The 23,625-nt window shown below is 53.1% G+C and overlaps 1 protein-coding gene across 2 annotated transcripts in view; it reads left to right on the top strand.

The window, feature by feature from the left end:
- OLFML2A (olfactomedin like 2A) overlaps positions 1-22,527 on the top strand; it is a 29,322-nt gene extending 6,795 nt beyond the window's left edge. For both annotated transcript variants that reach the window (XM_047698697.1, XM_047698698.1), the window contains exons 2-8: positions 2,519-2,782; positions 8,399-8,506; positions 10,015-10,224; positions 12,043-12,292; positions 14,478-14,708; positions 16,596-16,781; positions 18,169-22,527. In XM_047698697.1, the coding sequence (XP_047554653.1) occupies positions 2,519-2,782; positions 8,399-8,506; positions 10,015-10,224; positions 12,043-12,292; positions 14,478-14,708; positions 16,596-16,781; positions 18,169-18,773 (1,854 nt within the window). In that variant the 3' untranslated portion in view covers positions 18,774-22,527. The remainder of the gene's footprint in view (positions 1-2,518; positions 2,783-8,398; positions 8,507-10,014; positions 10,225-12,042; positions 12,293-14,477; positions 14,709-16,595; positions 16,782-18,168) is intronic.
- Positions 22,528-23,625: the final 1,098 nt, after the last annotated feature.

The raw sequence follows: 23,625 nt of genomic DNA on the forward strand, positions 1-23,625 counted from the left end.
CTTCCATGACTCCCCAGGAAGAAGCCAAGATCCTCAGCCAGCTTTCAGGATCCTTCACAAACTAGTCTCTGCCACCCCCCAGCCTAACCTCCTGCCACCCCAGGGTCCCACAAGCACCACCCAGATCGAACCTTCTCCAGGCCCCCAGGTGCCAGGCCCTTGCTCGTCTTTATGTATCTGGTTTGCACTCCCTGGAATGCTCTTCTCCTTAGAGATGTCCCTCAAGGGGGCCCTCCCTGAGCAGTTTACTTGGGTGTCTTCCTCCGTGCTCTCCGAGCCCATCCTGCTGGCTTCTCGTATAATAGAGAAACTCAAGAATGTACCTCAGTCTATTTCTCCTACACCTCCAGCTGTCACCCAGGGTCTGACAGAGGGCAGAGGCTCAAACAGGTGTCTGACAGCTCAGAACAGAAATGGAATACTGGGGCACCTGGGTGGTGCCTCTGCCTTTGGCCTCTGCCTTTGGCTCAGGTCATGATCTCAGGGTCCTGGGATCGAGCCCCGCATCGGGCTCTCTGCTGAGCAGGGAGCCTGCTTCCCTTCCTCTCTCTCTGCCTGCCTCTCTGCCTACTTGTGATCTCTGTCTGTCAAATAAATAAATAAAATCTTTAAAAAAAAAAAAAAGAAAGAAAGAAAGAAATGGAATACCTATGGCCCTTCCCCAGAGGGCTCTAGGCCACTTGTGGGTGCTGGGATTGGCAGAAAGCCCAAAGGAGCCACAAACTCACCTGAGTCCTGGTGGCTTCAGTGAGAGCTGAGTAGCCATGGGGCCTGGGGGGTTTGTTGCTTGAGCCACAAAGAGCTGTGTCCCAAGAGCCTGGAGCCCAGGGTGGGCTGTGGGCTGGCTGAGCCAGCCCAGGGAGTGGATGGTAATAGGTATAATAAACTTCAGATGATAACAGATATAATAAAGAAAAACAAAGCCACTAGATAAGGGAACAAAGAGTAAGGGGAGGCAGGTAGTCTGGAAAGTCTTCTCAGAGGAGGTGATGGGTAAGTAACATGAGGGAATGGGCCAAGGGAGTATCAGGGGGTAAGGGTTTCAGGACTAGAGTCCCAAAGCTGCAAAGTTCCTGAGACTGGAGTGGAGGGACCCAAAGGAAGGAAAGGGCACCAAGACAAGGGGTTGTGGAGAGGCCATCAGCTCACATAGGCCTTCTTTCCCAGTGTCGTGCAACCATCAACACTACTTAGTTCCAGAACATTTTCATGACTCCACAAAGAAACCCTTGTGCCTGTTAAACGGTCACTCCCCATTTTCCCCCTCCTAAGTCCTGGCAGCCATTAATCTGCCTTCTGTCTGTGGGTCCGCCTCCTCTGGATGCCAATAAATGGAATCATCCAACAGGTGGCCTTTTGTGGCTGGCTTCTGTCACTTAGCATCAGTTGGTCAAGGTTCATCCCTGTTTTAGCAGGTGTCTGTACTCCATTCCTTTTTATGGCTCAGTAATATTCCATCATATGGAGAGACCAGCTTTCCTTTCTCCATCAGCTGATGGACATTTGGACTGGTTCCACCTTGTGACTATTGTGAATCACGCTGCTATGAATATCTGTATAGGAGTTTTTGTTTCAACACCTGTCTTCAGTTCTTTGGAGAATAATTCTGCCTAGCAGTAGAATTATTAGGTCCTACGGTAATTGGTAATTCTATGGGTTTTTAAAGATTTTTTGAAAAGATTTTATTTCTCAGGAGGAAGACAAACCATAAGAGACTCTTAATCTCACAAAACAAACTGAGTGTTGTTGGGGGGTAGGGGGTGGGGATAGGGTGGTTGGGTTATGGACTTTGGGGAGGGTATGTGCTATGGTGAGTGCTGTGAAGTGTGTAAGCCTAATGATTCACAGACCTGTACCCCTGGAGCTAATAATACATTATATGTTAATAAAAATAATAAAAAAAGATTTTATTTCTTTAGTTGATAGGGAGAGAGAGCATGAGTTGAGGGGTGCAGAGGGAGAGGGAGAAGCAGACTCCCCACTGAGCAGGAAGCCGGATGTGGAACTGTATCCCAGGACCCCGGGATCATGACCTGAGTTGAGAGCAGACATGTAACTGACTGAGCCACCCAGGTGCCCCCAAGATTTTTTTTTTTTTTTTAAGTAAGCCCTATGTCCAATGTGGAGCTTGAACTCACAACCCTGAGATGAAGAGTCGGATCCTCTATCATCTGAGCCAGCCAGGTGTCTCTGAAATGTTTTTAAAATAATCCCTACACCCAATAGTGGGACTCGAATTCACAACCCCAAGATCAAGAGTTGCACACTCTGACTGAGCCAGCCAGGCGTCCCAATTCTGCGTTTAACGTACTGAGGAACAGCCAAACTATTTTCAAGGCAACTATTCATATTTTCAGGTATTATTACCTTAAGGCTACTGGACTCCGTTTCCTCCAAAGGGCTACTAACTCCTCGGCTACCTGTAATCGTGCCCACAAAGGCGGGCGGGGGGGGGGGGGGGGGCTGGATTCTGCTGCCTGTCCCCTCTAGCCCCTCCTCACCTGAGCCCCTCTTGTAGGTGTTTGGTGACATGGACCAGGTGCGTATGACCTCGGAGGGCTCCGACTGCCGCTGCAAGTGCATCATGAGGCCGCTGGGCAAGGACGCGTGCCGCCGAGTGCGCAGCGGGCAGGCGCGGGTGGAGGACTACTACACCGTGGAGACGGTGAGCTCGGGGACCGACTGCCGCTGCTCCTGCACGGCGCCGCCCTCCTCGCTCAACCCCTGCGAGAACGAGTGGAAGATGGAGAAGCTCAAGAAGCAGGCCCCGGAGCTCCTCAAGGTAGGCTTTCTGGGGGAGGGGAGGAAGGGAACACCTCCCGGAGGAGATCCTAGCACGGGCTGGTGCCAGGCTGTCCTTCCAGTGGAAAACCCACACCCTGGGGAGGCGCCGTCATTATCCCATTTCACAGGTGGGGAAACAGAGGGTCCCTAGGGGAAGCCACGTCTTGCTCCAGACTATTCGCCAGTAAGTGGTGGAGGCGGCGTTCTTCGGCTAGCTCACCCTGTGCTCTAGCGTATCTGCAAAACACAGGCTTCTGTTCAGAGAGAACCTACCACCAGCCAGGCAGGCACTAGTTCTGGGGATATAGGAGGAAACCAGACAAAGTCCATGCCTTCGGTGTGGGAGACAGAAAAGAAGCAAACAGAAGAGAGAATATTTTATCATCCAGTTCAGTGTTCTGTATTTTACCCAAACCTGTTCATCTGTCAGCACCTGAATACAGTATTTTAAATTTTGTAGCATTTTATTGTTTTTAATGTAATAAGAACATGTCCCCTATGCAAGCCCCACCTGCATGCCAGATGTTGTGCTAAAGCTCTTTTTACGCATGTTTTCCTCTAAATTCTCAAACCAGTCTGGGACATGTGGGATCACTGTTCTCGTTTTATAAGAAAACTGAGGTCTAGAGAAGTTAGGTAACTGGCCCAAACTCTCACCTAATGGCATGTAGCCTTGGGTCTATGCCATACTTTCAAGTGAATTTTATGCTTACCTTCCCCCGCCAGCCACCACCATGGGCAGATCAGAAAGAAGCAGCACCTCTGGGGAGCACAGCCCCATGCCACCGCCACCTGCAGGGCCCATGCTTGAATAGACACATGCAGCCTACGTCACTGTCCCCACAGCGAGCCAGGCACTTTCACACCATTCATAACATGCCCAGCAGTGCTTGGTGGGTCTGGGATTTGAACCACATCCTGCTGTATCCAAAGCATGTGTCCTAAACCACTTTCCTCCTTTCTTTCTGTAATGGACTAGATAGTTTTGGTGTCTTTTGAGAGTATCCTCTTCTTTTATAATTTGTTCCAAACATATGAGCATCTGCTTTGCCTTTTTTGGTATCAAGAACTGTGAAATTGACTGAGATGTTACCCTACTTGTAAGCTAACAACTTGGCAGCCAATTTCATGGATGCTGGCAGAAGACACAAGCCTCCTGGGTCAGAGACAAAGGACTTTATTGCTCACAGCAGCCAGAGAATCTACATTTTCTTGAGCTGATTCTCCCAGCTCCAGTTCCCATGGGGTGACTCAGTGAAGACCTGCACACACACACTGGGGTATTTTCCAAGAGTGGAGCCCCAAGCTTAGAGAATCCAAATTTTTTTATAATGGGCACTGAGCACGCCTTCTCTGCTCTGGAGGGAAACACTCTCTCTGTGTTCTGAGGCTGTTGCCTATACAAAAGATGTCCTAGAACAAAAATGCTCAGTGCCTCTGTATGCAAGACATGTGAAAAATTGTCTTCAACATTTGGCTAAAAATGTTTCCTTTCTTTCTTTCCTTTTTTTTTTTTTTTTTAAGATTTTTAAAAATTTATTCGACAGAGAGAGAGCACAAGCAGGCAGAGCAGCAGGCAGAGGGAAAGGGCGAAGCAGGGCCCTATCCCTGGCCCTGGGATCATGACCCGAGGCCAAAGGCAGATGCTTAACCAACTGGGCCACCTAGGCACCCCTAAAAATGTCTTCTTTAAATTTAACTTCAGCTTTATTTTTGTAACAACTAAGTGGATACCAAAGCTCTTAAAGTTGGCATAGGGTTGAATTTTAGGCCAAGTTGCCTCTTAACTTGTCAGTACCTGGACCCCACTGTCTCTCTGGGGCCTCGCTGGGGCCCTGCAAACTCCAGGTGCTGAGGCCGTAGATCAATCTTCAGTTGTAGGAACAAATCCAACTTCTGCTCAAGTCCACCTCTCAATAACTAAATTGTAAGCATACTTTACACAGGGATATGCAAAATCTTTTCATAAATTCTGGCTAATTTCATCCTTACCACAATCCTTTGGCAAGGGAACTTACTGTTCCAGCTTTATTTGTGGAGGAATCTGAGGCCCAGAGAGGGCTTGTGACTTGCCTAAGATCTCACAACGAGAAACTGGTAGCATTGGGATTTGAGCTCAGGAATGCTCTGCTATGTCCCCTTGCCCATGGAAGGGGTCCCTAGGCAGCTCTCAGCCTGGAGCCCATTGTTCCTTGGGTCTTTTCAATGCACAGAAGCCATGGTGGTTTTCATTCAGCCTTATAGGACTGGAGTGGGGTAGTGGAGGGATTGACTCATCAGGTGGTGGTATAGGAGGAAGAGAAGATATGACTGGGGCAGGTACCCGAGAACCCCAAAAGGAGAAGGGGGCAGAGGCAGTATGAGACAGGGCTGAGGCCCCTCCCACTAGATTCGGCTCCTCCTCCCTCAGCAGGAGGCTGTCTATGGGAAGCCCTCCAGGAGAGGAGGTTAAGGGAAGCCCATGGAGGAGGGGGCACACACCCATGCTATATCTTTCCATTGTTTCTACCCCAGCCCTTTCCCTCAAGCTAAGAACTCCAGCTTTGGAGTGATTTGGTCTTGATTACATGACTGTGAGTAGAATGGAGAAGATTCTAGATTCCCCTTCTTGGGGAGGTTGGTGGCAGGTGCATGCTTTTCACCTTTTTACTCCTTTTCCTTCTAGACATGAACTAGACATGGCCCCAACCTTGAGGAATCTCCGATCTCTTGGGGACACAGTTCCTGACTCCGAAGATTGGTCACTGGTGCTGGGCCAAGGGATGTCTCAGGGACTGTGGGAACCCAGAGGAGGAGATAATATTAGAGCTGGGCTTTGAGGGATGGGTAGGAGTCCCTCAGGCAGAGAAGAAAGGAGGGCATTATTGGTGAGAGCAAGTGGAGTGGATGTGGCCCAGGATGGCTCCCTCCCCTCTCTCTGCTCCAGCCCCACTAGTTGCCTGCCAATTCCTCTAATACAGGGCTTCTCAAACTATCTGTGGTGAAAGACTAATTTTTTAAAAATAAAAACCAGTACTTTGGGAAAATGCCATAAAAATGAATTATTAGAAAAATGAGGCAAAAACAGACATGCAAAATACAAGTCCACTGTTTTACGGTTAGAGTCAACAGATAAAAATTTCTCTGTCGGGCGCCTGAGTGGCTCAGTCATTTAAGCGTCTGCCTTCAGCTCAGGTCATGATCCGGGGGTCCTGGGATGAACCCCTGAGTAGGGCTGCCCGCTCAGTGGGGAGTCTGCTTCTCCTTCTCCCTGTCTTCCCTGCTCGTGCTCTCTCTCTCTCTCATTCTCTCTCTCTCTCTCTTAAATAAATAAATAAAATCTTTTTTAAAAAATGTCTCTGCCAAAGCATCTGAAAGTTTATAAAAATCTACTTTCACTTTTTGCAATTATTTTATCACAGATGAGTAACCTGTAGCTTGGACCGGTGCTGGTCTGCGGACCACACTTTGAGTAGCGTGGCCCAAACACAACATGTCTCTTCTCACCTCCAGCTCTTTGCATAAGCTGTTCCCTTAGCCTGGAATGCTCTTCTCCTACCATCTTTGCCTAATCTGTGTTGTTGCTGCAGAGCTCAGCTCCAACATAACTCCCTGCTGGCGAAGTTTACTAATCCGCATCTGCTCCTCGACAAAGTCATGATCTGGGTACCTCTCTGCTACTCTCTGTTCTTTCACAGCCAGCGAAGGACCCTGAAGGCTTCTGTCTGTCTTACTCCTCACTGTCCTTAGTGCCTGGCCCAGAGGAAACATTTGCTGAGGTCAAAGAGGGTGCAGGGGCAGACCATGGGGGGCTCGAATGCCAGGCTTAGGAAGTGCAAGGTCGCGCACGAGCTGTGGGGAGCCATGACAAGTTATCTAGCAAGGGAGAGACCCAGGGTCCAACCTGTGCTTTGGAAAGCTGGTTTCGGTGGCCACGAAGGAAGCAGAGTGAAGCCGGGAGGATCCGCTATAGCCCCCATGATTGTTGATATCCATGAAGCCCTTGCTGCGTTCCCGCTCTGTGCTGAGCCCTGTCCACACACTACTGCTCCTTACCACAGCCCTACGGCCTCATTTCACCGAGAAGGAAGCTGAAGCACATAAGAGTCTACGTGCATGTTTCTCCCACTGGGCTCCCCAGAGCCTGCGGGGTACAGAGTAAGTCTTCAGAGTCCGAGCAAGGTTCTAGGGGAGCAGACAAGACTTAAGGTCCCTGCTTCCCTGAGACTTCTCCACTCCCTCTTTCCATTTTAGAGATTAATGTCTACTCCAAGAAAGGCTCTCTGGCTTAAAACAGCTTGAACACCCCTGGGAGAGTGGGAGTCAAACTGTTTTGGAAACAGCTGGCCGGGGCCAGACAGGAGCGCTGGACTGCTCAAACCCCCGAGCGATGCCACGTGGTGGTGGGGGGGGCATGCGAGAGGGTAGGAGGAACTGCCCTTCTCAAGAAGCCAGGGGAAGCTGATTTCCCAGCCAGCCCCTTGTGCCATGGTTTCCCTGACCCTCACTGGCATCTTGGCCATCTGGAGAGAAAGTCCCATCCTCATGACACGTGATGGAGAGTGGAAAGGGAGGGGCAGCTGCAAGGGGGAGGAGTCCCGGGCTGGGCCAGGAGGACACAGCATCTGCCACCCACCTATTTGTTATGCAAGCTCCTCCCCTTCTCTTGGCCTCAGCTTCCCCACCTGAACACAGGAAGGAACACAGTAAAGCATGATAGGAAAGAGGTTTCAGTTTATACAATCTGGGTTCTGCATCCGGCCCCATCTAACAACTGGGTGGTTTTGGACAAGTCACTTCACCTAAGCTGCAATTTTCCATTCTACAAGATGAAGATAAAATGCATCCAGACCAGCCAGCCTGGCTGGCTCAGTGGGTAGAGCAGTCAACTCTTGGTCTCGTGGGGTGGTGAGTTTGAGCCCCACGTTAGGCATAGGGATTACTCTAAAAGAAATAGTCGTTTCGGTCCCTAGGTGCAGACTCTGAGGCGAGTGATTCGTGTTCCAGGGATTTATTATGAAAATGTTCCCAAGAGAAGCTGGTACCAAAGTGAATGAAGTAGGGGTGGGGGGAGAAGGAAGCACAATAGGGTGGGGTCTCAGGCCAGGCATCAGCCTTAGCCCCAGGGTGCACTGGAGTGCAAATAAATGACAGCTCATCTGTCCCCAATGAGGTTAGGGAGCTGGGCCTTTGGATGCCCGCCCCTGTCAGACATTGCTGAAGGACTGCCGCAGCGGGATGTACTCTCCCAGGTAGTTTGGGGACACAGTGTCTCCCTGAAGAGAGTCACAGATGCAGGCTGTTAAGAAGGAGGAACACAGAAGCCAGGTAGGGGATCAGGTATGGATCCCAGGGCATCCAGACTGATCTCCTCCAGTGCCCACTACACACTTCGTGGGGTTGTCTTGAGGACAAAGTAAAACAGCTCATTACAGACCCTCACACAGCGCCTGCCACATCGTAAGTGCTCAAAAGATGGCATCTGTGGCTTTTCCCATGACGATTACCACCAAGCTGGGTCTAGTGGGTGCTGAGGGCCCACGTAGGCCATTGCAAGTGGTGGGGCTCCTTTTACAGCCTTCATGCCTGATCCTGTTCTCTGCCCTTGCCCTGACGCTCACCCTCTCCCGGGCAGCTCCAGTCCATGGTGGACCTCCTGGAGGGCACCTTGTACAGCATGGACCTGATGAAAGTGCACGCCTACGTCCACAAGGTGGCCTCCCAGATGAACACGCTGGAAGAGGTAAGGGCAGAGCTCTCCCCAGGAGCCAGGGTGGGTCAGCATGGGGTGGGGGAGGGCGCGGGTGGGTGGCGGGAACAGGGGCTGTGTCAGAAGGGGCCCTGGCCATTCTGCCTTACCCTGCTGGCTGTTGAAAACTGGACTTCAGCAAGGGAGCTGGGAGAAGGAGAGGCAGGCCTCCAGGTCTAGACTTTGGAAAAGAGATCTGACTGGGGCTCACAGGCCTACAGGAGGCTGGAAGGCTGGCTGGAGAAACTGAGGCACCAGCTGATTGTCTGAAAGGGGTATGGAGGGGGCTGGCAGGAACTTGCCATGGCCCTCAGTTCACCAAGACCAGGACTCACACATGGCACAACTCCAAGGCCATTGGTCACATAGAATGCCACATAAAAGCACAGGACTGGCCAAGCCCACTGGGGCAGGGCTTAAGAGAGCATGGCTGGCCCAGGGCCCACCTGTATTCAAGCAGAGATGCTGAGCATCTCCTGGTCAGTACAAATGTACTAGAGGTCTAGGCAGGTGGCCAGGACTGGCCCCTGAGGGCAGCGACAGAGTTGGGCCATCATGGGGGTCCAGGCTGCAGGTTCAGGGTTTGCTGGCACGCATCTTTGCTGGCACGGCCGGGCCTCCGCCTGTTTCCTGCATCCGGACCCTGCTGGGCTGCTGGGAGCCTGGGGACGTGCAGCTGCCAGGAGCGGGCGTGGGGGCTTCCTTTCCCAGCTTCCTTTCCAGAGGGAGGGGGCACCTGGGCATCCTGTGCCCCAGGGTGGGAGATTAACCCCTTACTATCCCCAAAGTTGGGGGTCACCGTGGCTTTAATTATCCAGAAAGTGTTTGGTGTGTGTGTCCTAGGGGCTAGGCCCTTGCCAGCACAGGAGTAGGGTACCAGTTGCTGGATTTCCACGGTGCTCCAGTATCTTCTGTGCACCTAGGAGATACTAGGCTCTCCTGTCGCTAGCTCTGCAATTAGCCCCCTTTGGCCCGTCCTCCTGTAATCTTAGGAAATGTTAACTCACTTCATGTAACCATGAGCCAGACGATCTGGAGAGTATGTCTGCTGCGGCTGGAACAAGTCAGAAGTGATTTCCGTAGCCACAGAGAAATGATTTTTTAATTATCTTCTGTTTTGCATTATCTGTGCTTTGCTTCTGTTCACTAAGAGATAACTAAAAAAAAAAATTTTTTTTTTTTTTTTTTGCTCATTGCTAAGTCTGGGTGGAGTTGGAGAAAACAGCCTCGCCCAGGAGGGACCGGCTCCCTCTGCCCAAAGGAAAAACCTCACTCATTCACTTACTAAATAAGATTTTAATAATTACGTGGTCTCTCAGCAGCACGCTTTATCCACCCGTGGCCACGGGTGCCACCACCCTGCCCCTATCCCCTTGGGCCCCGCTCAGGAGACTGGGCCACCAAGCGTGATGCCAGAAGCTGGGGTGTCCCCTCCAGGGTGGTGGGGGGTGGTGGCGGCTGTCAGAAGGGGCTAGAAAGACCCTGGAGTCCTGCCCCCACAGAGCGTCAAGGTGAACCTGAGCCGGGAGAACGAGGTAGTGAAGGAGAGCATGCGTCACCTCAGCGAGCAGCTGAGCCGCTATGAGAATCACTCTGCCATCATGATGGGCATCAAGAAGGAACTGTCCAGCCTGGGCCTCCAACTGCTGCAGAAGGACGCAGCCCCGGTCTCAGCCGCTGACCCCGCACCCGGCCCTGCTAGCAAGGCTCAGGTGAGGCCATGGCCCTGGTGATGGGGCCAGAAGGTGGGTGGGCTTGGGAACATGGCGTGCCAGGACCCCCGTCCCGAGGGCCAGCTGGATGGGGGTTCGGGGTCCCGGGACGGGGCTGAGGGTTAGCACAGCTGGGAGAGTCCCTGGCAGGGTGGGGGGCGGGGCTGCGGGCAGTGCAGCGAGCGCTGTTGCTGAGAGGAAGGAATCTGGTGGCCTTCTGGCTCCCATTCCCAAACTAGCGGATACAAAGGTATAGAGACGACCCTCCCTGCCTGGCCCTGGGCAACAAGGCTGGCTGCTGCAAAACCACCTCTAGCCTCCCCTCGTGTGGCTGGGTCAGGCCTGCTCAGGGTCAGGTGGGCAATGTCTTGGGGACCCTGCAGACTGACACCACTTCACCAACCCAGTCTGGGATGCAGGGTGTTCCTGCAGCAGACACCCAGACATTCCGTATTCAAGCTCATAGAGTGGGCAGGCACACTGGGCGGTGCCACCCAAGATCTATAAAACACCTTTATGCACATTTGAAAAAGGCCCTCCTCCACGCAGACAGTTGGTGAGAAGGCTGTCCCTCTGGGCAAATGAAGAGAAGCCCCCCGTAGGTGGGCAAATTATCCAGCGGCTCCTTCCTGTGATAGCTACACATGAGGGGGTACAGACTCGATTTCAGTACCATCCGTGCCCCTTAGGCCAGTCACCCTCACGCAGGACACAGCCGCTCCGTTCCCCACAGCAGCCTCGTGTTTTAGAGTGGGGACTCCCGGAAGCCTCTAAATCTGACTTCTAAAGTGGAAACCTGACTTCCTCACAGACATGATCACGTAGCCACCTGCAAGAAGGGACAATCATGGCCTGTTGGACAGATAAGGAAGCGTAGGGTGAGGGCCTGTGGGGAAAGGGGGGCTGTGCCGGGACTGGAACCCGCGGCTGCGTGACTGGCAAGGCCGCGCTCTTCCTCTCCACCTCCCGGCCCCGCTGTGCTGACATTGTGCTGATGGGGCCAACTGTGTCTGCGGCCAGGACCGCCTCGCTGCTGATAAAGCATGGAGGAAACCTGGTGCCTTGGCCCAGGGCAGACTTCCTGCTCATTCCCGTGTCAAGTTCACGGGCGTGAATGAATGCTGTTCGGGCCACGGCACGGAAGGTCTAGAGACTGTACTTGCTGTATCTCCCGGAGATTCTGCCCAACTGTGGGCGATGTCACAGGGCCTTGGTTCTTGTACCAAGCCAGCATGAGAAGCATGTAAGAGGAAGTGAGAATAAAATTTACAGAATGTTAGAAACTTCATGCGCTAAGGGCAGTGGCCTTGGTGACCAACCATCCAAGTTGGCCTGGGACTAAAGGGTTTCCCAGGATGCAGGACTTTCAGTGCTGAAACTGGGAAAGTTCCAGGCACACTGAGATGGGTTGGTCACCCTGCCTTGGAGCCTGAAAACCTCGCCCCTGCCCACAAAGACCCATGAACAAGAGAGACGGGGATGGGAAGCTGATCTGGTGAGCAGCTCCCTCCTTTGAGAATTAACCATTATAATCTACCCCCTGGGGACGAGTACGCAGTGGTTTGGAAATGGAACAGGAACCTAACCCATCAGGTTGGGCTTCTTTCAGCCAGGAACTGGAGAGCTGACTGGGGAAACTGAGGCATACCCCAGTCATGGACATAGCCACTATGGGAGGAAAGCTGTGAGTTCACAAGCACCTGAGACCTAGGGCCTAAAGCATCATGACCACTTCCAGCCCCACCTACAGACTGAGCCTCCATGACCTCCTGAACACCTTTTCCCCCACCCAAGTCTGAGATCTCCCTTCTCCCTCAGGACACAGCTGGAGGGAAAGGGAAAGAAAACAACAAATACGGCAACATTCAGAAGGTCCTGGCAGACAGGGGTCTCACAAAACCTTCTAAGGAGAAGCTGCTGAAGGTGGAGAAGCTGAGGAAGGAGGGTGGCAAGGGCAGACCCCCCCAGCCCACAGCCAAGCCCCGGACCCTGGCCCAGCAGCAGGCTGTGATTCGAGGCATTACCTACTATAAGGCGGGCAGGAAGGAGGCAACCGAGGCCATGGCCGGTGAGTTGGAGGAGGACTGGACCCTGGGGGTGCGGGAGCCTGTTGCTGGGTGGCTGCACCCCAAGCAGGGGACCCGGTGTCTTCTCTACAAACTGCCCCAGATTTCAGGTCTGCTGGTTACCTATCGGTGTCCGTCGCTCAACCGCACAATGCGACGGTACCCCTTGTGAGGTTGTTGCGGATGAAATGACTGTATCAACGCAAAGGGCCACGAGGTTCTTCTCGGTATTTTCGGCGGTCTCTGCCCTCACTGGACTTTTCCTCCTTCATTTAGAGATTTGCCGAAGGTCCACTATGTACGTGCCGGATCTCCCAGAGGTTCTGCCTAACACAGACTTCACAGTCCAGTGGGGAAAAAAGACCCATGAGCAGGCAGCAGCCACAGGTGGGGTGGGACTCTCCAGGGGCTGGAGCCAGGCCAGGTTCTGGGACGTGTTCTGGAGCCTTCGGAGCACCTCTCGTTTCCACAGTGGCCTTGGCAGGGATGCCTCCCACTTCCTATTTCCCCAAAGAGGAGCCCACAGACTCCTGTATTTTTCCTGCAGTCCGTGGGGGATCACAGTGAAGGGCAACCAAGTAATTAGCCAAAAAAACCCACAAGAGACAAAAATCCCAAGAGTACCCAAATTTCTGGGCCATCCCCACTGGTGTGGCTTCTGATTTTTCCTCTGAGACCCTCCCCAGATGCCTGTTCTTGTCTTATGTCCCAGAGAGGTGACCCAAGTCTGCTCTCCCACCCTGGGTCCTGCTGACCACCTCCTTCCATGAAGCCCTCTGCCCACCCCATGTCCAAGGGGCCAGGAGGTGGAAATGTGAGGGACCAGACTCCTTCAAGAGCCCCCCTAAATTCTTGGCCTCTCAAGGCTCAGGGGCCTCTTTCCAGATCCCCCGGTGGCAGCTGCTGGCTCTGAGTCCTGCCAGCTCCGCCTGCCCACAGTACAGAGCCTCCGAGCCCTGGCTGGGCACTGCGGAAGAACAGCTGCAAACAGCTGGCTCTGCCAGCGAGGCCCGTGGGAACCAGGCCCTGGCCCTGGCCGGCCGCCAAAGCCAGGTCCCCCCAGAGGGTGTGCCCCATTCCCAAGAAACCCCAGGGACTCCCCCACCATGGAACCGGCTAAACCCTATGCAAAGAGGAAGGCTGGCAGGGAGACAAAATGAGGGAAGTCCCAGTGTCAAGGGACCTCAGCCCCGGGGGCCATACCATCCCCTTTCCTTTGTCCCTGGCATCACAGTTTTCTGTGTACTTTCACACACACTGTTGGACTTGATCCAGGTGAGGACACAAACTCAGAGAGGTTGAAGAGACGGGCTCCAGGTTTCACAGCGAGTTGCTGGGACTGGAGCCCAGGTCAGCAGACTGCAAAAGCTGCCTGAGAGCCCTCCCCAGCTCTGTGCCCTGCAGTGGGGCATTGAATCTTCCTGTCTTCTTACCCAGACCCCATCCAGCCCAGCCCAGACAAGTGTGTAGGTCAGAGATGGCCCTAAACAGGTCCCACGGGAGCTGAAAAAGTCATCCTCTCAGCAAAGGCCTTGCCAGCGAGATTTGGCAGGGGGAGAGGGGGTTGGCCCAGAAACCCTCGCGATCAGAAGTAGGAGGTGAGTGAGGGGACAGAGAGATGGAGACCTGGGGTCCAGAGGCGATGGGAGGCTGACTGCATCTGTCCCTCCCTGCTTGAAGAGGCAAATGCTGTGTGAGAGGACTGATAGACTGGGTTCCAGAGGAGAGGACCAGGAGAAAGTCTGTAAAATGGGAGCAAGGGTCTCTCCCTCCTAGAGTTGAATCTGGGGTGTAAAATAATTGGGACAAAGTATCTGACACTTAGGAGGGAAGGGGGCTCATGTTTGGCACCTCATGCTTGCCAGGACCTGCGCAAATGTTGTATACCTTCTCCTCTAATCATAGCAAGAGCCTACCATGGTGGGCCTTACGACTTACGACTGTCGTTTCATAGAAGAGGAGGCTGAGGCCCACCGAGGCAGGGCACTTGGCTGAGGTCACTCAGCTGGGGGGCTTGGAGCCGGTCTGTTGACCCCCAAGCCTCCCCACCACCCTCTTTTTGAGGCCTTTCACTCCTCAGGGCCTCCCCCATTCTCTCCGCCATGGCCCCAGAGCTGGGAGCCAGGTGGGCCCGGGGAGGGCCCTGGGCGGCAGCACAGGACGTGAGCACAGAGCCTCTCTCCACAGACAACGCCCTCAAGAGTGCTTCCTGGCTAGAAGAGCTACCGCCCAGGGTGGAGGGCAGGCCGCCGGAGCCCGACTCCGCAGAGCGCGATGAGCCTGAGCCCAGGGCCTCAGAGGCAGCAGACTTGGCCTCTGGCACTCTCAGTTCTGACCCTGCCACCACCCCTACCCCAACTCCCACCATCCGGCCCCAGCCCACCGAGCCACCTTCACACGCAGATGTCCCGAGCCAAGGTGAGTAAGCGCCACGGGGTCCGCAGAGTACAGCCCATGCGCCAGACCCAGACTGCAGCCTGGTTTTGTCTGGCCCTTGAGCTAAGAACAGTTTTACATTTTGGAAGGGTTGCGAGAAAAGAATACGGGACAGACGTATGTGGTGTGGGAAGCTTAAAATCTTCACTATCTGATCCTTTGTAAAAAGTGTGAGGAGGGGCGCCTGGGTGGCTCAGTCGGTTAAGCAACTGCCTTCAGCTCCGGTCATGATCCTGGAGTCCCCAGATCAAGCCCTGCATCAGGCTCCCGTCTCGGTGGGGCATCTTCTTCTTCTTCCCTCTGCTTCTTCCCCTGCTTGCTCTGTCTCTCTGGCTTGCTTGCTCACTCTCTCTCTCTCTCAAATAAATAAATAAATAAAATCTTAAAAAAACAAAAGAAAGTTTGAGGACATTAATAGTCAAACAGGTAGTACTTTTTAAAAAAGATTTTATTTATTTATTTGACACAGAGAGAGACACAGCGAGAGAGGGAACACAAGCAGGGGGAATGGGAGAGGGAGAAGCAGGCTTCCTGTTGAGCAGGGAGCCCGATATGGTTCTCGATCCCAGGACCCTGAGATCATGACGCTTAAAGACTGAGCCACCCAGGTGCCCCCAACAGGTAATATTTTAAACAAATCCTTCCTAACATGTCAGCTAGAACCCCATCATCAAATCCGGCAACTCTTTTCACTTCTTTATCTTTTTATGTCCATGTTTGTAGCTTTGGCGTGTGTCTTTCGGTAGAAATCTTTCCCATTAAATCATCAAGCCCAGGGGCGCCTGGGTGGCTCAGTGGATTAAAGCCTCTGCCTTCAGCTCAGGTCATGATCTCAGGGTCCTGGGATCGAGCCCAACATCGGGCTCCCTGCTCAGCAAGGACCCTGCTTCCCCCTCTCGCCGCTCTGCCTGCCTCTCTGCCTACTTGTGATCTCTGTTTGTCAAATAAATAAATAAGATCTTTAAAAAAAAATCATCAAGCCCGTCTTTCTGGAGGGCATCTTGCTACCTGTGATGACAAGATGTTGTTAAGCCCATTCCCCACTCGGATCTGAGTGCATTCAGCTTCCAGGAAGCTTTCCTAAAGGGTCTGTCAGCGGTGTGGACATTAGCTGCCGCTTACCTGCCTCTCACCCCCAGCCCGTTTCCAATGTCAGAAAACTGGAAATAATGTGAAGGCCTAACACCAAGGGGACTGGGGCACAGCTGTCTGGTGGCCTGGTAGAGCCTTGAAATCACATCATTAAAAGCCATTTAATGATGTGAGAAATTGCTCAGTGGAAGGAAAAAACAGGATACATAAAACGGTATATTCAGAAGAATCATGATTTTTTTAAAGTACATCTGCATGACTGCATATGCAAAGAAAAAAAAAAGAGAAGGAAACAAAACATGTTTAAAATTTTCTTTGGATAATGACATTTTTCATTATTTTTCTTTTCCTCATTCTCCTTTGCTGAACGTTCTGTTTTCTACATTGATCAGATATTGCTTTGATCATCAGGAAAGTGGGAAAAAGGCTGCAAATATGGGGCGCTTGGGTGGCTCAGTCAGTTAAGTGTCTGCCTTTGGCTCAGGTCATGGTCTAGGGGTCCTGGGATCAAGTCCCATATCAGGCTCCCTGCTCAATGGGGAGCCTGCTTCTCCCTTTCTCTCTGCCCCTCTCCCCTCCTTGTGCTCTCTCTCAAGCAAATGAATAAAATCTTTAAAAAAAAAAAAAAAAAGAAGAAGAAGAAGAAGAAGAAGAAGGTTGCAAACAAAATATCGGGAGGGGTTTTAAGTAAGACCCGGATGATGTTCCCAGGACTTGCTCTGGCTTCGGGGCCTTTGGGGCCGAGGACCTCATGCTGCACCCCTCACAACCCCACAGGCAGAGAGGTGAGCTGTGAGGGCACCCTGCGGGCTGTGGACCCCCCCGTGAGGCACAACAGCTACGGGCGCCACGAGGGAGCCTGGATGAAGGACCCCGCTGCGAAAGATGACAGGATCTATGTCACCAACTACTACTACGGGAACAGCTTGGTGGAGTTCCGCAATCTGGAAAACTTCAAGCAAGGTTGGAGAGCCGGGAGATGGGACGAGGGCCGGGGGTGGGTGGCCTGAGAAGGGTCTCCCATGGAGACTGGGCCCTCTTGTGCCTGTGCTTTCCTGTGGTCCAGACTCCCAGCCTGGCCTAGCTCCAAACGATCAGCCACCCGCCTCGAGGGGCAGCTGAGGGCACCCCTGTGTGCCGGAGCCGGGAGCGGGAACGAGGCAACAAACCAGATGAACGAGGTCCTGTCCTCAGGAGCCTAACTTACTGTCAGGAGGAGCAATACTTCGGGTTTCCTGTTCTTGAGCACTTACTATGTGCGCATCACGCCGCGTGAGGCAGCTCGTGGTAGCTTCTTACTTCTCTGAGGGGGGCGGGTTATCACTCTGTTTTACAGGTGAGCAGAGCCCCAGGACTTAGAGGAGCTGCAAGTCTGCGCAAGGAAGGGCAGGATTTGGGTGATCAGATCTGGGGCATGATGGGGGAGGGGTCATTTAGGCCTGACCCGCCCTCCAGAAACGCACGGTCTGATGTGAGAGGCGAAGACCTCGGGAAATAACTCCAGTGTAGTGTTTGAGGGAGAGCTCGACGGTCTGTGGGACCCAAGCCTGGATGTCCGAGACCTCCCAGAGGAGGAGCTGATGTCGAGTTGAGCCCTGGAGAAAGAGCAGGAAGAAGCCATAGAAAAGGGAAAGGGCCACGTGTTCCAAGCAGAAGGCCCAGTGTGTGCCAAGGCCCGGCAATGAGAGGCAGGCTGGCCCTAGAAGGGAGGTGGGGGAAGCCTAAGGAGAGAGTAGGCTCAGGCAGACCTTAGGAGCCACATTAAAGTTTGGATTTATCATGACAGCCATGGAGTCAGAGTATGGCCTGGAACAGCCAAAGTCCTTCCTTTGCCGGGTCAAAAGTGGCCTGATGCCTGCCTCAGGTGGCTCACAGGCTCGTGTGGAGGACGCCAGTAAAAAGTGCCAAGACAAGGGTGATGGGAGGCCAGAGGAGTGGCCCTCACTCAACCCTGGGGAGGTGGTGGAAGACTTCCTGGAGGAGGAAATATTGGTGGAAGGCTCTGAAAGATAAGGAGGCATTGCTGAAGCAGATAGGATGGGGAATAGCAGTCCAGACAAAAAGCCTGAGCAAAGGCCCTGAGACAAAGCCTAGGGGCTGTCTAAATCCTGGCTGTGCCATTCCATAACCGGATGACCTTGAACCCTCTGACCCTGTTTCCTCCTTGGCAAAGGGGGATGCTAACAGTACCTGACGACTTTTAGGGGGTGGGGGTTGGACCCACAGGCGGTTAGATGATCATCCCAGCTCCGAGCCCAGAGCCTGCTCTGTATCCCCTGCTTACTGGGGTACTCGGGACCCTGGGAGGCCTAGCCCTGCCCCGGTGTGAGCAGCTGCCTTGCACACACAGGCCGCTGGAGTAACGTGTACAAGCTGCCCTACAACTGGATCGGCACGGGCCACGTGGTGTACCAGGGCGCCTTCTACTACAACCGCGCCTTCACCAAGAACATCATCAAGTACGACCTGCGGCAACGCTTCGTGGCCTCCTGGGCACTACTGCCCGACGTGGTCTACGAGGACACGACGCCCTGGAAGTGGCGCGGCCACTCGGACATCGACTTCGCCGTGGACGAGAGCGGCCTGTGGGTCATCTACCCCGCCGCGGATGACCACGACGAGGCCCAGCCCGAGGTGATCGTGCTGAGCCGCCTGGACCCCGGCGACCTGTCCACGCACCGGGAGACCACGTGGAGGACGCGGCTGCGGCGGAACTCCTACGGGAACTGCTTCCTGGTCTGCGGCATCCTGTACGCCGTGGACACCTACAACCGGAAGGAAGGCCAGGTGGCCTACGCCTTCGACACGCATACGGGCACCGATGCCCAGCCGCAGCTGCCCTTCCTCAACGAGCACGCCTTCACCACCCAGATCGACTACAACCCCAAGGAGCGCGTGCTGTACGCCTGGGACAACGGCCACCAGCTCACCTACACCCTCCACTTCGTGGTCTGAGCCAGGACCTGTGCTCACAGGAGAGGCGTGGCCGTGGCTGTGGACGTGGGCGTGGCTCCCCCACAGCAGCTCCTGCAGGGGGTTCCGCCAACAAATATTTATCGGGGTCCAGGCCCAGGGCAGGTGCTGGGCACGTGGGGCAGCCAGGATAAAGCTTCCTTGGCACCCGGTGGGTTAATAATCCCTTCCCCTTGCAGAGCACTATGCCAAGAGCTTCACATGCACAAACCCATTCATTCCTCCCAGTAGCACCCTCAGAGGTAGGGATAATTAAGCCCGTTTCACAGATGAGGACACTGAGGCACAGAGACCATGTCCCTTGCCTAAATAGCCTCCGCTTGGATCAGGCAGGCCAAACCGTCCCAACAGTCCTATGTGACAGAGGAGGAGACCTGACCATGCTCCCCTACACCTCCAGGCCTCTCCCTACCCCTCTAGTTTCTCTTGTTCTCTCAATTCTGTCTCCCTTCCCCGGGATCATTCAAAAGCCGAGGCTTCAGGGACCTCCGCATGAGTGTTGTTGGAGGCTCCCGAGCGGTGTACCACCCCACGCCCCCGTTCTGGGTGAATTGCTGGTGGCCCTGGGCTTCAGGTCCCTTGGCTAATGTCCCTGCTCCTTGCCTTTGGCCACCCCCCACCCCACCTCACCCTCTGTCCAACCACATTCCAAACCTCCATGGTCACCCAGCCACTGAGCAGAAACCGCACCCCGAGGAAAAATACCGGCCCCTGTTCCAAGTTCCCCTCCCTCTGTATTCATGTTTATTTTCTCTTATTCCTCCTCAGTGCTGTCATTTGTTTCTGCAGCAGCAGCTGAGAAGGCCGCAAGCAGCTGCCTGCCAGCCCTGACTCTACCAGGGTGGGAGGCTGGGCCAGGCCCCGGGGCTCCCTCTCCACCCAGAGTGCCGGCTTTGGCCACACACCCGGGCCACAGGACCTCTCCTTAGCCCCCGGAGCCCTGGGGCTTGGGGTCCATGTTGTCCTTTCTTTCTGGACCTTTGAACCCACAACCTATATGTACTCAGGGATACCTCCAGGTCTGCCATGAGCAAGACCCTAGACCCAGGGTTGGGGTGGTGCCAGGACAGAACAGAACACATTGCCTCTTCCTTGTCAGTCCCCACCCAGTCATTTGGTGGAATGGCCCAGCCCGTTTGTTTGTTTTTGGTTTTGTTTTTGTGGAGTAAGGGGGATTGCTGGGGAGACTGAGATCTGAGCAGTCGGGTCCAGGGGAGGCATTGGACCTTACGGTTGCAGGGAAGTCCTAGAGGGTGGACGCTGGAAAGGAAGGAGAAGGGGGAGTATGGACTGGTTTTCCAAGTTTCAGTTACTGGTGCCAGGACCACCCTGAGCCCAGGCCTTGGGGCTGAGGAGGCACAGGTGGGCTGTCTCTGCTGGCACTACTGGTGGCTCCCCGAGCCTCAGACCCGGACAGCCCACTGGACATAGACCTTCAAGCCAACTCCCTGTTTCACCAAAGGAGAAAGAAGCCCAGAGAGGTATAGAGAGTAGCTTGGGGCCACACTGGGCAACAGGACACAACTGATCTTCCAGAAGGGCTTTGTATATTTCCTTTATTCTTCCGGCTTAAAGGCCACTCTGCCTGGGAAGGCCATAGACCCCCAAGCACCCAGTCCATCCCACCGCCTTTGAGGTATTGACTGCCGATCCCTACACCACCCGCTAAGCCTGCTGCCCTCATTCTGTGCCCGTGCCAGCTCCTGCGTATCTGTATATTTGAACGCTCAGCTGCCATGTTAGAAAATTCAGCCGCACACCCAAGAGTAAGGAAAAGCATTTTGTGCAGAAGACATTTCTTTCAGGCATTGTCAGGTGATGTTTTGTTTAAGCTGTAACTCGCCCCTGAAATAAAGGGGAGTGGTGATAGCGGGCCACGCAAGGCCTGACTCATATTGGTGGCCACATCCAGCCTCCCCCACCCAACGCCACGGCCTCCACTGAACGGTTCCCTCAGGGGGCTGCGTTTCCCTTGGCCCTGGGTGTGGGTTTTACAAAACTGTGTCTTTCATGATATCACAGCCTAACCATGCGAGCAGTGTTCAGACTCCTCTTGCTCATTAGTCTGAGAAAAAGGGAAAGTTAGGAAGGATTGGGAAAACGAAAGGACAAGCAAGATTGTTTTCAGGGGAAGGCGATGCTGGCTGCGGCCTCCAAACCTTCCCAAAGCCCTTCTGGTTTCAGGCCTGAGTGTGTGTGTAGGGGGGGGGTTATGGTAGACGGAATTATTTTCCTCACTTTACAGATAGTCGAACTGGAAGCCAGACATGGGTCACTTGTCATGAAAGCAGTTAAGTGGGGAGCCGAGTCTCAAAACCAGGTCATCTAACCATCACCCCTGAGCGTCGGGTCGGCCAAGGCTGCCAGGTGTGTATTCTTGCATGATTGCAACAGGGAAGGGCTATACTCGGAACGCGCCCATCTTATAGATGAAGAAACTGAGGTGAAGGGACTTCCCCAAGGTCACACAGCAACTTAGTCTGTGGCAGATCGGGCTTTCAGGGCTCATTGGTCCATGTTGTTTGCCAACTGCATGGCACTCCAGGGGCAGCTCCAGAAGTGTAACCAGGCCACAAACTGCATCCACAAAGGACACCCAAGAAGGAGGTTGGGGTCAGCTTGTAAAGAACCTTGAATGCCAAGCTAAGGACTGCCTCCAGTCACATTTGGAACAGAGAGAAGACAATTCTAAGACAACTGGAATTGATTCCATTGTCGATGGGAGCCAGGGACAGGTTTTTGTCATGGACTTTATTGCATTTGGCCACAGGTACTTCAAATAAGAAAGGACCTGGACTGGGGAGGGCCAGCGTTTCTTTCTGACCTTTGATGTGAAGACAAAGGAAACTGTCTCTGGTGTTCTGAACACATGAAGGGGCTTCGACTGCCACCTTACCCCCTAGAGATTTCTAGCTCTTGACATTTAATTTGCTCTGTCTGCGGAGGAGAGAAGGGGGCTTTGCCTTGGGAGCAGCCCAAGGTTTTCCTGGGAATCATTTGAATGTTCCTGAAAACCTCTATGTTCCAAAGCATCATCTTCTCCTTGACGGCATTGGAAACCACTCTGGTGACAGGAGCACACAGCACCGGACAGCTGTCAGGGAGCCTGGGTAGGAGGTAGGGAGGCCTGGGTTGGGATCTGGCTCAGCCTCTTTCATGCTGCATGCTTGAGCAGGGTAAGGACTGACAGAGGGGACAGATGTCAACTCCATTTTGTGGCTGAAGACCTGCAGCTTAGGGAGGACTGAGGGCAGCTGAGACCCAAGCAGCACCCTCCTAGAGCCAGAAGGCACCTTGACACACGTTCTCACTGATGCGCCCAGGAACCCCCAAGGTTGGCATTACTTTCCCCCCTGACAGGTGCTGAACCTCAAGTTCAGAGAGGTTAAGCAACCTGCTCAGGGTCCTGAACCTAGCAAGTAGTAGAGTCAAGATTTGAACCAGGTCTGTTTCTATACCAAAGCCCCAAACTCACTGTTAGGAATCTTGTAACAAGTCGTGTTTTCTCTTTTGCTTTGGCTGCTGAGAACCTCAAAGTCAAATTTGAGATTACTTTTAATAATTGTACTGAGTCACCAACTGGACTCTGACTTCATTCTAGCTTTCTGCTTTAACCTTTACCCTGATCTGTTTATTTTTACTCTATTGTATTTTATCTATGTTTGTAAGTTGCCACAATACCTTTTTATGCAACAAGGTGGCATATACCCAAATAAATACATGATCAAAAACTCCATTTGAAAGTCTTGACTAAACGCTATGGTCTGCTTCCTCATCATAACACAGACATTTAATAACAAAAAGAATTGCTTTCCTGGGGAAAAGAGTATTGGGGAACTGGGGAGGTGGGCCTTGAGCATCTTAGTCTCAGGTTTCCCAAACTTGTCCCTCCTGTACAGACCTTCCTCATGACTTCTGCCATTCCCCTTGACCATCTTCAGTATGGTTTACTATTTCTCTTTCAGATGATTTCATTCTTTTTTCTTTTTTAAAAGATTTTATTTATTTATTTGACAGACAGAGATCACAAGTAGGCAGAGAAGCAGGCAGAGAGAGGAGGAGGAAGCAGGCTCCCTGCTGAGCAGAGAGCCCGATGTGGGGCTCTATCCCAGGACCCTGGGATCATGACCTAAGCTGAAGGCAGAGGCTTTAACCCACTGAGCCACCCAGGCGCCCCTGGATGATTTCATTCTTTTTACTAAAATAATTGTATTTCAAAGGGAATCTTAAAACGCTGTCAGCAAAAACAAAAATGAATTTTTTTTTTTTTAAAGATATTATTTATTTGACCGAGAGAGATCACAAGCAGGCAGAGAGGCAAGCAGAGAGAGAGAGAGAGGAGGAAGCAGGCTCCCCGCGGCCGGGAAAGCCCGATGCGGGACTCGATCCCAGGACCCCGAGATCATGACCTGAGCCGAAGGCAGAGGCTCAACCACTGAGCCACTCAGGTGCCCCACAAAAATGAATTTTTAAAGGAGGAAAATTACAATAGTAAAAAGAAAGTTAGTGACCACCATGCAAGGTAGCAGGGGCGGGACACTGAAAACAAGCAGCACTACGGCTTTCTTGTGGTTACTGTGCCTGTGATCTCTGGCCCAGATGTTCTTCGTGTCAAAAGCAAGGTTAGCAAATGTCAGGGGTATAAACGACAAACCATCAGCTAGTGGACATTAACCTTGATATGATCAGAGGGATGAGACGGGAGGGAATGGCTTCTCCCATGTGATTCAAGGGCCTTTCACCTGGCTTAGATAACTCTAAGGAGCTCTCAAACCACTGATGGTGACACGGATTTAGACAAAATTTCCCAAACACAAACACATTCAGCTAGGCC

Source organism: Lutra lutra, chromosome 13, assembly GCF_902655055.1.
Source record: "Lutra lutra chromosome 13, mLutLut1.2, whole genome shotgun sequence".
NCBI classification, from domain to species: domain Eukaryota; kingdom Metazoa; phylum Chordata; class Mammalia; order Carnivora; family Mustelidae; genus Lutra; species Lutra lutra.